Raw genomic sequence first — 13,796 nt, 5'->3', positions numbered from 1 at the left:
TTGTTTAGGCAAATACTTTACGTGACTGTCAAACTGTCGTCGTTGATTTCACCAATTCACTTATGTTACAATGCATGTGTATATATCAAACCTTGATCTTGGGCAAGGCATGTGTGAAGGGGATAGCCTTGGGCTCAATTGGCAAGCTCAACCTAATTAGAAAACCTTGGATCACAAGCCTTTGTTTAGTACAGATCTTTTTAATGTAATCGTCGCGATATCATTAATTGTATCAACTTTATCATACTATAACACTTAAATTAATAACGCATTATGAAAACAATCACTTGGTCGTTTTATTTGTATTGTTAAGGAGCACTCCCTAAACTTGATCTTATACTATTACCATGTCACTGTTAATCAAGCTTCTTCATTGAACCTGCCCAAACCTTTACCTTTAATATTAGGGAATTTTAACGATACATTCTCGGTACTATTCACTTTTAATGAAAAATCATATTTTTCCATTTTCTGGTACTATTCACTTACACCTTTATTTGTCATTTTTCATTAAAACTAAAGTTTTTTTTTTAATTTTCCGTTAGTTTTCCTTTAATATTAACTATCACCCCCTAAAACTTTAGCTAAAATTAATCGTCTTCGGCCTTTCTTAACAAGAATGTCATCAAGCTATCAACCATCAACACAAAATCTTGCACTAGAAATGTTTTCTTTTGCGTTTTAAGTACATTAATGATTAATGAAAACAAATAATTGCGTATTTTTTTCATTTTCCTGGGGGATAAAATGATTTTTTTTATTTGTAGGAAAGGGACAAAATGATTTAAACACTAGTAATATGACAAGGGAAATTGTTTTTTTAAGGGACCGGTTGGTGGCTTCCCACGATAGTATACTCTTCGAGGGCCAGAAAGACTCATAGATGCATTTTAACCTCCCCTTGGTACCATCGTGTGATTCACACAGCGTCAATACTCAAACCTAATACGTGTGTCGTGTGAAATACGGATCTAAAATTTGTCCTCAACCACTAGACCATCCCTAAGTGGTTTTGACAAGAGAAATTGAATATTGAATATTCATGTCAAAATCAAAGTAATGTGTTTTTTATAAATCCTTTATCTTTCACCAATCATTCTCCATCAATCGTATGTATTACAAATAAAACATGCATTGATAATTCAATGATGAAAATGAACATTCCCACACGTTATTAATTGCGTCACTATTTGATTAAAACACAATTGGAAAATCATTCACTATTTTAAGGATGCAATTCTGAAAACAATTAACGAATTCTAAGTACTCTATTTACATAGAGAAACCAACCTGTCTCCCCGTACACACCCTGGCGCACGTTAGCAGGGCCCCACCAGGCCCCCAAAACCACGGGTATGGTGAGTACTAGTAGTGAGCTCCAATCCAGCAAAGCCAACAAACCCTCCGCCCGTTCTTCCACCTCCCTCGATGCCGTCCACCGCAAAACCCTAACCCAGTTCTTCTCAGTGGCGCGAAAATCCTCGCTCCTCAAGCAATCCCTTGCCATCATCGTCGTCGTCCTCGTCCTATACGCCTTCCACAACACCTTCCACAACACCTTCCTCACGCCCGCCGCCACTTCCAAGCTCGAGAACGCCTTACCCTCCTTCTCCTCCGCCTCTTCCACTACTCAGGAAAATCAGCTTAATTTACAGGGAAAGCCTGTTAAAGTGTACCTCTACGATCTCCCTAAGCGGTTCACTTACGGAGTCATCGAGCATCATTCGCTTGCTCGCGGTGGCCGGCCCGACGACGACGTTTCGAAGCTCAAGTACCCGGGTCACCAGTACATGGGCGAGTGGTACCTGTTCCAGGACCTGCTCAAACCCGAATCGGAACGGGTCGGTTCGCCTGTTGAGAGGGTATTGGATCCGGAAGAGGCAGACTTGTTCTACGTGCCGTTCTTCTCGTCATTGAGCCTGATTGTTAACTCGGCGCAACCAGCTTCCGGGTCAGAGAAGCCGTTGTACAGCGACGAGGAGAATCAGGTGGCCTTGATTGAGTGGCTGGAGTCGCAGGAGTACTGGAAGAGGAACAATGGCCGAGACCATGTGATCATGGCTTCGGACCCCAATGCTCTACACATAGTGATTGACAAAGTCAAAAATTGTGTACTGCTTGTTTCCGATTTTGGGCGGTTGAAGGAGGACCAAGGATCGCTTGTGAAGGACGTGATCGTGCCTTACTCTCACCGCATCAACACTTACACGGGCGACATCAGCGTCGAGAATAGGAACACCCTGTTGTTCTTCATGGGAAACCGCTTTCGAAAAGACGTACATTTTCAATTTCATACTAAATTTCTTAACTTGATAATTTTTGTTGGTTATTATGATAAACTATCTTGTTGGTATGTTTGAAATACTGCATTTTTATTAAGCATTGTGTGATTGCTGCTTGCCATCTAAGTCTATGAATTACGGATTTGAATATGAAATTATGAATCAAGAAACTTTATGGGGGTAAATGTTTGATATTAGGATCAGTTATCTGCTTTCCTGAGCTAATGTATGACTTTCGGGGCTTTTTTCGTGTTCGTGCAGGGTGGAAAGATACGTGATTTACTTTTCCAATTACTTGAAAATGAAGAGGATGTTATAGTAAAGCATGGAACCCAATCCACAGAGAATCGACGGGCTGCTGCACGTGGGATGCATACGTCGAAGTTCTGTTTGAATCCGGCTGGTGATACTCCATCAGCCTGTCGACTTTTTGATTCTATAGTTAGTTTGTGTGTGCCTGTGATAATCAGTGATAGCATTGAGCTTCCATTCGAAGATGTTATAGACTACAGAAAGATAGCAATATTTGTAGAATCCAATGCAGCTTTAAAGCCAGGATTCTTAGTCTCAATGCTGAGAGGAATCCCCACTGAGAGAATTCTGGAGTACCAGACAGAGCTAAACAAGGTTAGTCCAAAATCTTTGTATTTTGGGATTTGATTTGCCTTCTCTTTCCGTTGTTTATTATTCTGCTATAATTCTTGTTCTTTTTTTTTTGAACTTATAGATTCTGTTTCAGCATTGTAAGGAAGCTAAGGTATATAAACACATGAGCATACATAGGGAAACTAATGCAAACTGGTACAGGATTTGTATCTCATCTGTTAGACCATATATATGAGTGTGTCTGAGATGTAAACCTGTACTTAGGTCCTCACTTTTTGAACTGGAATGGTTGCATCAATTTCTGTCTTTTGTTCACTTCAAAAAACAGAAGGGGGCAAAAAATAGTTGAGTTGTCGTGCCTAGGAAGGTCTTCGACACCGTAAAATCATGACATCTTACATACTCTGAATCCTCTCTGCAGCCGCGCTGAAATTCTTGGTTACTTTGTGGAAAAGTGGTGTTGATGCATAAGAGTTTTACAATTGAAGTTTTTGTGCATTTTATGTGACCGCAATTTGGTATATGAAAATGGTACAAAATTACTGTCATCTATTAAGTAATTACAGTGCACAGGTAATACCAGTGGAAATTACTATTCCTTACTAATCTGAATTTTGTGATTTAGGTGAGGCATTATTTTCAATATGGAGAACCAAATGGATCAGAGAATGAAATCTGGCGCCAGATCGCACAGAAGCTCCCCTTTATCAAATTGACAATCAACCGCGAAAGGCGACTGGTCAAGAGGGATTCAATTGTGCGAGACTGCTCTTGTCTTTGCTCAAACCAGAACGGGATTATAACTAGCCTATGATGCCACTTTCATCAATGAGAGACTATCTTAACCTGAGAACTCTCTCTGTCAGTCATGGATCTTCATATATAGATCAGAAAGCCTTGGATCGACCATTTGCCGTTAAGGATTAGCTTATGCATCTTCGGAAGAGTGATGAGCGGTCGCTACTTTGTCCTAAGCTGCAGCTTTATGCGGGTTATAGCAAGGCTGAATGACACGCAGTTCTTTATTTCACAGATGGGGGTTTTCGATACCGGAACCTTATACAATTTGTTGTACTTGTAAATACTTCTGTGGTCTTGAAGAATCAGCAGCTGGAAATTAAATTAAATTACTTGTAACTTGTAATTCATTTATACATGGTAGATAATAAAAAATCATATTTGCTTCAGGCTTGTTTTATTAACACCTCACGTTTTGTTTACTACACCCCCACATACTTAATACACTTTACATTTACTTTTTAAATTAAAATTTCTCTTAACACACCTCACGTATTTTCCAATATTACCCTCATATCTCACATCTCACACACCTCACATCTCACATCTCACACACCCCACAATCATCAACTAATTAACCACACATCAAACTCTTCGTATCTTTCAAACAAAAGAATAATCCACATTTTAAAGACAAGAAAGATGAATTAAATTGTTGTATAAAATCTCCATCTTGCCGCTTGATTTACAAACATCCGTCAAATTTTCTTGAACAATTACGTTGGATTCTAAGAAGCCTAGTGGACAAATGGTAGGAACTGCTCTTATAAGGTCATGTCAGTTTCAACCAGCCAAAAAACATTGAATTTCTTCATCATCAAACAGCCACAAGAATATTACATTTAATTACATCTTAAAATTTTCAACATTCTCCAGTTTTCTTCCTATTTCTTGGATTCCAATTAGAGCAAGGCTTTGCAAAAAGTCAAATTTTTATTCCATTATTTAAATAATTTCTTGAGTGTGAAAACCAATGAATGAACGGGGAGAAAAACTCGAATTTTTGTTCCGTTCATCAAAAGATATATTTTCATCAACTTGTGTTTTGAAAAGGACACGATCAGTACTTTGATACCGATTGTCCCTCATAACTGTCGCTATTATGGTAGCAACAGTTATGTTAAAGAATCGCTAGTTTCATACCGAACCCATCTTTTCAATTTTTTCTTTTTACTTTTTTAGTTTTTGTTTTTTGCTTATGTTTGTTTGAAATGTTGAGAAATGTGAGGGCTAGTAGGGGACCGTTACCTTAGTGTCACAAGGTTAGGTGACACCGAGTCTACATCATGTAGCAGTGGTACATGAATGGTTATGCTTGGTTAATTCACGATGGGGAACCATATTATTTATGGATCGTGCTTGGTTAATCCGCGATGGGCGATCCTTATGGCCATTTATACTTAGGAGTGATTATGCTTGGTTAATCCGCGATGGGTGATCACTGCCTAACAGTTTTGTAGGTGTGACTCTGCTTGGTTAATCTGCGATGGGGGGTCACTAGTGGTCCTGCTTGGTTAATCGGGACCATATTATTTATGGATCGTGCTTGGTTAATACACAATGAGCGATCCTTATGGCCATACATACTTTGGGGTGATCATGCTTGGTTAATCCGCGATAGGTGATCACTGCCTAACAAATTTGTGAGAGTAACTTTGCTTGGTTAATCCGTGATGGGGCTTCACTACCTACATGGTTACTCAGGGGTGGCTCTGCTTGGTTAATCCGCTATGGGGGGCCACTTCCTGTTTGGTTACTTATGTAGGCTTCGGCCGAACTACGTCCTTCTAGCCTTAGTTTTTAATGTACATTTGAACGATGGATTTTGAGAATCTTGTGGTTTGAATTAGAAAAGTCGTTGGATGTCTAGGTGACTCATTCGGAGTTTTCAACAACTTGATTATGATTTCATAAAGCATGATTCTATACTTGATGTTTATAAATTGTGATCGCTAGTTTGTTTTTATTGAATATCACGTACTTGTATTATTGTCACTCACCCGAGCTTCTCAACTTATCCAAGTTCTGATTTGCCCAGTGCACCATTTCCATGATGTAGGCACTGATTTTACATGCGACAAGTCTGGGTAGATTGCGAGAAACTGATTGATATTTTGGTTCCGTTGAGTGGTCCGGAACCCAATGTGGTTGGATTCCGTTGAGTGGTCCGGAATCCTTACTCTTGCTCATTTCCATAAGGTTAGTCTAGAACCCTAGATTCAAGTGCATGGGAATTACCCACAATGGATCATGTGAATACAAATTAGAATTACCATGTTATTATTAATAATCCAAGTAGGGAATTATATAGAGTTCATTGGTTAAATTCGTGAAATGATATGTTATCACATTGTTTGATTAACATAATTAAATGCTAAGATCATGCATCTTTGATTCATGAATTGATTAATTGACGAGATTGTGGAATGACACTGGATATGAGTGTTGTTATTATGATTATTTTAGTTGAGCAATGTTTCTAGAGAATAATATTGTGCATTGTTAATTTTTTAATATGTTACACGCTATGAATTGTGATTTTATGTGGGAAACATGATGATTTATGTGATGGATGAAGCGGAAATGTTAATCGTCATGTAGGATTGTTATGTTGGATATCATTGTTATTGTTATTTGTTGATAAATATGGGTAAAGAATATGATTGTGAAGTTTTCAGTTTCTCGAAAGAGTAAACCTTCGTGACTAATTTGTTTCTTGTTATCAACTCTGAAGTTGGTGTTGGAACCAAACTATACTAAAACAATAGGGAGTATGAAGGTTGTTGTCTTAACTTGAAAGATTCTGGTCCAAGTTGGTAGACTATTGTTGCTATGATTTATGTGTCTTAGATTGCCTTTCTTCCTTTCCAGTTTCTCTTAGGAACTACATTTATTTCTGCTATTTTGTTTGACAAGAAACTCAGGAATCACAGTATTTCGTAGGAGAAAACCAAATAGAACATATAATTTGGACATAATTTGGACACTAATTTTCCAGGTTTTTTCGTTGGATATATATTAGGCGTTCTATAAAGAATACAGCATCTGAATATGTAATGGTAAGTTTACATGTGGAATAAGGTCATGGGTAGCTTAAGCTTTTGTCTGTCGTTATTACGTCTGGATGCTTCGATCATCTCTCGCTAGATGACTTTTGAGCATTAAAGATTCGGCTTCAAAGCTGTGAAAAACTTATGGTTATGCCTTGATGTTTAATGTGTACACTTTTTTACGCAGAGTGAAAGTATGGACTTCATGAGTGCAATGTCAAAACATGTCAAACTTTAAAGTTTATTGCAAAATCTGCATTCAATTCCTGGATCGTATGCTTTCTGTCCGACTTGACTTGCTAATGCAGATTGATGTGCTTGAGGTTGATGGAGTTTATTATGGTACGTGCTTCTCACTATTCTCTAAGCTATGATTCTTCCTTACAAATCACTGGACTCCGTTCAGGACCCAATTTTTTTGTACCAGAATACTATAGCCGCACGCACATGTTTTTCAGGATCATAGCTCACGATTTGGTCATGTTTTGGTAGGTTTCTCTGGTTGTCATCGCTACGAGGCTCACCAGCGCCTTGGACTCCCCACAATACATTGCAAAATTAGACGTGGAACAAAAGAAACTCTCAGGTAATGTTGTTGCCTCGTCTTATCAGTGCTTAATTATTTAGTTTGCGGTGTTCTTTCCAATTCACATATAATTTCTCTTCATCTTATAGGCATCACCTCCGCTGACTCTCCGTGGGCAGTCCTTCGGAGTGAATTAGCGTTTACCAAGTTAATCAGCTATGGCATCGAGTATCATGTGCCTCCACTTGTTTATACAAAATCTTGTCAATAACATGTAGTGTTTACAAGGTTGACTCTCTGTGGAAGCTGCTGCTATCCATAGTGTCAATGCAAATCTTTGTTGCTTGGTTTTGTTTTCCTTCAACTGAACAGAAATTGAAATCATAGTCAATAACGACGAATGTTTAGCGTACAGGGTTTTGGAGGAGTGCTGAGTTCCAAGGAGATGAAAGAGATGTTTCCAACATTTTTTGTTTTTTCTGGTCGAGTTAAATAAGAAAAATGAAATTTGCACACCTTTTTTTCATCCCGCATTCTTATTTTTTTTGTGCGAAAATCATTTCCCTTGAATAAAGAAGCTCCAGTGCCGAGTATTGACTTGCATGGGATTGAATTTTATTTCTGTCTTAATATTATTGGGAATTTTTATACAGAAACAAAATATATAAAGATATGCAATTTGTCAAAATTTGCATGAATTAGCAAGCAAGTGATACCTTGTCATGACAATCTTTACATGCATTCAAATCACGAACAAGGGAGAAGAGAAAAATGAACTTACCGGTTAGTTTCATTCCATGAATCCAGTATAATGCCTGCAGAGAATTTTCATGTTCTCTTGAAACTCTGTATCAATCAAGAAATAAACTAAGCAGGTGAACCTAAAATTTAGAATTTGCGGTATGAAATCTCGGTTTTAGCTCAGTCCCTGAATTGGGATTTTGATTTTTCCTCCAAAGGAATCAAATTTGACGGGAAAATCCCAAGTGCTAAATTTCACAAACCCTAATTTAGAGTTCGAACCCTAAATTAAATTTCAAGCCCTAAATTAAATTTGTCTTCAACCATTAGGTCATCCCGTGGTGGTTCCGACAAGAGAAATTGAATGTTGAATATTAAAAATTCATGTCAAAATCAAAGTAATGTGTTTTTTCTAAATCCTTTATCTTTCACCCATCAACCTCCATCAATTGTATACATTACAAATAAAACATGCACTAATAATTCAATGATGAAAATAAATATTCCCACAAGTTATTAATTACGTCACTATTTTAAGGATGCAATTCTGATAACAATTAACAAATTCTAGGTACTCTATTTTTTCACAGAGAAACCAACCTGTCTCCCAGTACACACCCTGGCGCACGTTAGCATGGCACACCGAGCCCCCAAAAAAACGGGTATGATGAGTAGTGAACTCCAATTCAGCAAAGCCAACAAACCCCCCGCCCCTTCTTCCACCTCCCTCGATGCCCTCCGCCGCAAAACCCTAACCCGGTTCCTCTCAATGGCGCGAAAATCCTCGCTCCTCAAGCAATCCCTCGCCACCATCGTCGGTGTCCTCGTCCTATACGCTTTCCTCAACACCTTCCTCACTCCCGCCGCCACTTCCAAGCTCGAGAACGCCTTCCCCTCCTTATCTTCCTCCGCGTCCAATTTGATCTCCTCCGACGTGTTTGCTACCTTGGAAAATCAGCTTAATTTACCCGGAAAGCCCGTTAAAGTGTACCTATACGATCTCCCAAAGCGGTTCACTTACGGAGTCATCGAGCATCATTCGCAGGCTCGCGGTGGCCGGCCCGACGACGACGTTTCGAAGCTCAAGTACCCGGGTCACCAGCACATGGGTGAGCGGTACCTGTTCCGGGACCTGCTCAAACCCGAATCGGAACGGGTCGGTTCGCCCGTTGAGAGGGTATTGGATCCGGAAGAGGCAGACTTGTTCTACGTGCCCTTCTTCTCGTCATTGAGCCTGATTGTTAACCCGGCGCGATCGGCTTCCCGGTCGGAGAAGCCGTTGTACAGCGACGAGGAGAATCAGGTGGCCTTGATTGAGTGGCTGGAATCGCAGGAGTACTGGAAGAGGAACAATGGCCGAGACCATGTGCTCATGGCTTCGGACCCCAATGCTCTATACAAAGTGATTGACAAAGTAAAAAATTGTGTACTGCTTGTTTGCGATTTTGGGCGGTTGAAGGAGGACCAAGGATCGCTTGTGAAGGACGTGATCGTGCCTTACACTCACCGCATCAACACTTACACGGGCGACATCAGCGTCGAGAAAAGGAACACCCTTTTGTTCTTCATGGGAAACCGCTTTCGAAAAGACGTACATTTTCTTTTTCATACTAAATTTCTTAACTTGATAATTTTTGTTGGTTATTATGATGAACTATCTTGTTGGTATGTTTGAAATGCTGCATTTTTATTAAGCATTGTGTGATTGCTGCTTGCCATCTAAGTCTATGAATTACGGATTTGAATATGAAATTATGAATCAAGGAACGTTATGGGGGTAAATGTTTGATATTAGGATCAGTTATCTGCCTGCCTGAGCTAATGTATGACTTTGGGGCTTTTTTCGTGTTTGTGCAGGGCGGAAAGATACGTGATTTACTTTTCCAATTACTTGAAAATGAAGAGGATGTTATAGTAAAGCATGGAACCCAATCCAGAGAGAGTCGACGGGCTGCAACACGTGGGATGCATACGTCAAAGTTCTGTTTGAATCCGGCTGGTGATACTCCATCAGCCTGTCGACTTTTTGATTCTATAGTTAGTTTGTGTGTGCCTGTGATAATCAGTGATAGCATTGAGCTTCCATTCGAAGATGTTATAGACTACAGAAAGATAGCAATATTTGTAGAATCCAATGCAGCTTTAAAGCCAGGATTCTTAGTCTCAATGCTGAGAGAAATCCCCACTGAGAGAATTCTGGAGTACCAGACAGAGCTAAACGAGGTTAGTCCAAAATCTTTGTATTTTGGGATTTGATTTGCCTTTTCTTTCCGTTGTTTATTATTCTGCTACAATTCTTGTTTTTTTTTTTTTTTTGTAACTTATATATTCTGTTTCAGCATTGTAAGGAAGCTAAGGTATATAAACACATGAGCATACATAGGGAAACTAATGCAAACTGATACAGGATTTGCATCTCATCTGTTAGACCATATATATGAGTGTGTCTGAGATGTAAACCTGTACTTAGGTCCTCACTTTTTGAACTGGAATAGTTGCATCAATTTCTGTCTTTTGTTCACTTCAAAAAAACAGAAGGGGGCAAAAAATAGTTGAGTTGTCGTGCCTAGGAAGGTCTTCTGCACGGTAAAATCATGACATCTTACATACTCTGAATCCTCTCTGTGGCCACTCTGAAATTCTCGGATACTTTGTGGAAAAGTGTTGTTGATGCATAAGAGTTTTACAATTGAAGTTTTTGTGCATGTTATGTGACCGCAATTTGGTGTATGAAAATGGTACAAAATTACTGTCATCTATTAAGTAATTACAGTGCACAGGTAATGCCAGTGGAAATTACTTTTCCGTACTAATCTGAATTTCGTGATTTAGGTGAAGCATTATTTTCAATATGGAGAACCAAATGGAACAGTGAATGAAATCTGGCGCCAGATCGCACAGAAGCTCCCCTTTATCAAATTGACAATCAACCGTGAAAGGCGACTTGTCAAGAGGGATTCAAATGTGCGAGACTGCTCGTGTCCCTGCTCAAACCAGACCGGGATTATAACTAGCCTATGATGCCACTTTCATCAATGAGAGACTATAGTAACCTGAGAACTCACTCTGTCAGTCATATGGATCTTCATATATAGATCAGAAAGCCTTGGATCGACCATTTGCCGTTAAGGATTCGCTTATGCATCGTCGGAAGAGTGATGAGCAGGTCGCTACTTTGTTCTAAGCTGCAGCTTTATGCGGGGTATAGCAAGGCTGAATGACACACGCAGTTCTTTCTTTCACAGATGGGGGGTTTTCGATACCGGAACCTTATACAATTTGTTATACTTGCAGATACTGTTGTGGTCATGAAGAATCGGCAGCTGGAAGTTAAATTAAATTACTTGTAACTTTTAATTCATTTGTACATTGGTAGATAATAAAAATCATATTTGTTTCATCTTTTGTCTTGCCTTGCATTCGTAAACACATCGCGATCTCAGCCATTTGTGGCAACATTCATATACCGAAACAAAAGAGAACCATGTTTCCAGTTCAGTCACATTATCAAGACTCAAACAAACAATACACAAACTGAGTTTGGTAAAAGGCCTCCGGTTATCATCTCTTCTAGTCGTTTCATCTCTTCTGGTCGTTTCATCGAAGTGTTCTAACATCCTGCGTAAGGAACTCCCCACAACACGTTCATCATATCACATGAAGATTAAAATTTGTGGGTGTGCCATCAGCTTCAGATCTTCAACCAGGCGGCCATTTCAGCTGTCTTCCGCCAAGGACGTGCAAGTGGAGATGATAAACGGATTGACCTGGAGGGAGCGAGACCATGAATGATTGAACGACCAACTAAGCATTGCACAACCATGGACGGAAGGCACACAGATATGGAGATGGAAACTTACATGCTTCTGCACCATTGTTGATAACCACACGAAATCCATCAAGAATACCTTCTCTCTCAGCCACAATTTTCGCAGCATGGAGAAGTTGGCCTAGTATTTCCGTGTGCCTTAGTTCAGCCTGCAATGACAGAATGCGCAAATCAAACGAAAGCGTTTCCACTCTGCAGACTATGAACCATTTAAAAGTGCTACGCATAACACATGCTTTGAAAAATAGTGTCTTAACAGGAAAAAAGTAACTAGTAAAAACAAAGATTGATTGATGATGAAAGAAAAGGCATGTACGATGGCAAAAAAAGGCCGGAGATTACCTTTCCCAGGCCGGTTAATCCATCCCTGAACTTTGGGATGACTAAAACGTGAACAGGAGCCTGCGGATTGATATCACGGAATGCCAGGACCAGATCATCCTCATATACAATGCTTGATGGGATTTCCTTAGCTATGATCTTGTCAAATCTGCAAACAATGCGGAAAGCTTTGATAAGAAATCATTGTTTTAACTGTACTAAATTTCCATTCAGCTTTTACCCATTTCAAATTTTCAGTGCAAACTGCAAAGTAAATAACGTTTAAAAAAAAAAATAACGTTGCATATTCGACAGTAATGATTGTGATAAGTTTTTTTCCATGAAATTTTGAAAAAAAATGAGATAAAATCAATGAAGATGAAACATAAGAATATTGCCACTTTCTCACTTGGGAGAAAATTTCCCCAGTAGTTCCTTCCAACTTAGCACCAACTTCCCATGTTTTGACGGGTTAAAACTCAATAAGTTCAATTGGAAGTTCCAGACTCAAAAGGTATGCTATGAACTTGAATGTGAGATCAAACCAGTTTTACTAGGTGAAGGAATCGGATGATACATTGTTGGAGCTCCAGTGTCGGCATTCACTGCAGCTACTTTTGCAGTAGCCTCCTCGTTGTTTGTAGCGCTAACACGGCACAGGGATCTAACAAACATACGGGACAGGTAGTTATATACTTATATTCAAGTCACCAAAGGACAAGCACAACAGACATTGAAGTTGGTTTCAAATGACACATACATAACACTTTCAAACGAACAACAAATTAATATAGTAAGATTATAGAACTTCTTCAACAACCGATCACCGCGTAGGTCAATTGCAGCTAAACAAGAACACAACTGACAATTAGATTTGGCACCGGAATCAGATAAAAGTATGAGACTTTCGACCAACAAACATCTTGAAAGGCCAAAAGTTTACCAATGTCAAACAACACCCCAACAGTAATTTACTCTACAAAAAGGCTTGTGCTTGTGGCACCTCCTCAAACAAATACAAAAGAATATCCAAAGGGCCATCTTTCACTCATCCTTAATTTTTCAATTAAAAATTAACAAATACCCAGGTGAAGATTACGGTGAAAGTTGAGAATATCGCAATGAAATTTGAGAAATTTGAGAAATTTGAAAAATTTTCAATTGAGAGAGAGAGAGAGAGAGAGAGAACCTGCGAGAGTGGAGAGGAAGAAGGGAAGTTGTGAAATTGGGGTTCGAGGCTTTCACTGTCACAAAAGCTCTCACAGTTGTTGCTGCACAATTCCTGTTCCAAAATTTCAAAACCAAAAATTCTAAAAAATATAAATCCAAAACCAACATAGTGATCGAAAATTACAGATATAAACAAGAACAGCAATAAATTAAAAAGTACCTAAACAGAGAGAAGGAGGTGACTGCAGCAGTAGCCATTGGAATTTTCACTGCCTTTCGAGACTCAAGTTTTTAAGCTCACTCTGCAATGCAATACCCACAAAAGGAATTTCCCAAGTAAATAATTAATTAAAATTTAACATATAGGAAATTGGGCTGCATCTGGACCGTCCAAAAAGACCAATAAAAGTCTCATCCAACGGCTCTGATAGAGTCAAGGGACTATTCTATCACAACCCCTTTTCATTTTTTGT

General features: G+C 39.1%; 3 protein-coding genes across 6 annotated transcripts; 2 read left to right on the top strand and 1 right to left on the bottom strand.

Annotated features, from left to right (window-relative positions):
• Positions 1-1,227: 1,227 nt before the first annotated feature.
• On the top strand, positions 1,228-4,075 carry LOC137725401 (putative arabinosyltransferase ARAD1). 4 transcript variants are annotated; one of them, XR_015962447.1, is made up of 5 exons: positions 1,250-2,276; positions 2,544-2,909; positions 3,022-3,083; positions 3,310-3,406; positions 3,514-3,653. XR_015962447.1 is itself a non-coding variant. In XM_068464068.2 (3 exons), the coding sequence occupies exons 1-3, from the start codon at positions 1,356-1,358 to the stop codon at positions 3,700-3,702; spliced, it is 1,476 nt and encodes a 491-aa protein (XP_068320169.2). In that variant the 5' UTR covers positions 1,228-1,355; the 3' UTR covers positions 3,703-4,075. The 4 variants fall into 4 exon arrangements, 1 of the variants encoding a protein (XP_068320169.2); XR_015962446.1 differs by having other exon boundaries at positions 3,310-3,419; positions 3,514-3,650; XR_011067518.2 differs by lacking the exon at positions 3,022-3,083 and having other exon boundaries at positions 1,251-2,276; positions 3,310-3,419; positions 3,514-4,075.
• A 4,517-nt stretch (positions 4,076-8,592) lies between these two features.
• Positions 8,593-11,403, top strand: LOC137725400 (putative arabinosyltransferase ARAD1). Its single transcript, XM_068464067.2, has 3 exons — positions 8,593-9,594; positions 9,861-10,226; positions 10,836-11,403. Exons 1-3 carry the CDS (start codon positions 8,638-8,640, stop codon positions 11,022-11,024), a joined length of 1,512 nt encoding a protein of 503 aa, XP_068320168.2. The 5' UTR covers positions 8,593-8,637; the 3' UTR covers positions 11,025-11,403.
• Positions 11,381-13,776, bottom strand: LOC137725402 (HISTIDINE TRIAD NUCLEOTIDE-BINDING 2). Its single transcript, XM_068464069.2, has 6 exons — positions 13,544-13,776; positions 13,343-13,435; positions 12,731-12,817; positions 12,175-12,322; positions 11,864-11,981; positions 11,381-11,770 (listed from the first exon to the last, which is right to left on the bottom strand). Exons 1-6 carry the CDS (start codon positions 13,579-13,581, stop codon positions 11,703-11,705), a joined length of 552 nt encoding a protein of 183 aa, XP_068320170.2. The 5' UTR covers positions 13,582-13,776; the 3' UTR covers positions 11,381-11,702.
• Positions 13,777-13,796: the final 20 nt, after the last annotated feature.

The sequence above is a fragment of the Pyrus communis genome, chromosome 5 (assembly GCF_041283825.1).
Source record: "Pyrus communis isolate YQ-2024b chromosome 5, ASM4128382v1, whole genome shotgun sequence".
NCBI classification, from domain to species: Eukaryota; Viridiplantae; Streptophyta; class Magnoliopsida; order Rosales; family Rosaceae; genus Pyrus; species Pyrus communis.
This window is presented reverse-complemented; position numbering and strand designations above follow the sequence as displayed.

Bases quoted from the DNA above. Each gene is read 5' to 3' on its own strand.
- LOC137725401 (XM_068464068.2), top strand. From the start codon at position 1,356: ATGGTGAGTACTAGTAGTGAGCTCCAATCCAGCAAAGCCAACAAACCC. The intron at 2,277-2,543 runs GTACATTTTCAA...GTGTTCGTGCAG, and splicing joins GAAACCGCTTTCGAAAAGAC to GGTGGAAAGATACGTGATTT. The intron at 2,910-3,513 runs GTTAGTCCAAAA...TTTGTGATTTAG, and splicing joins ACCAGACAGAGCTAAACAAG to GTGAGGCATTATTTTCAATA.
- LOC137725400 (XM_068464067.2), top strand. From the start codon at position 8,638: ATGGCACACCGAGCCCCCAAAAAAACGGGTATGATGAGTAGTGAACTC. The intron at 9,595-9,860 runs GTACATTTTCTT...GTGTTTGTGCAG, and splicing joins GAAACCGCTTTCGAAAAGAC to GGCGGAAAGATACGTGATTT. The intron at 10,227-10,835 runs GTTAGTCCAAAA...TTCGTGATTTAG, and splicing joins ACCAGACAGAGCTAAACGAG to GTGAAGCATTATTTTCAATA.
- LOC137725402 (XM_068464069.2), bottom strand. From the start codon at position 13,581: ATGGCTACTGCTGCAGTCACCTCCTTCTCTCTGTTTAG. The intron at 11,982-12,174 runs GTAATCTCCGGC...CTGTCATTGCAG, and splicing joins GATTAACCGGCCTGGGAAAG to GCTGAACTAAGGCACACGGA. The intron at 11,771-11,863 runs GTAAGTTTCCAT...CGCTCCCTCCAG, and splicing joins CAACAATGGTGCAGAAGCAT to GTCAATCCGTTTATCATCTC.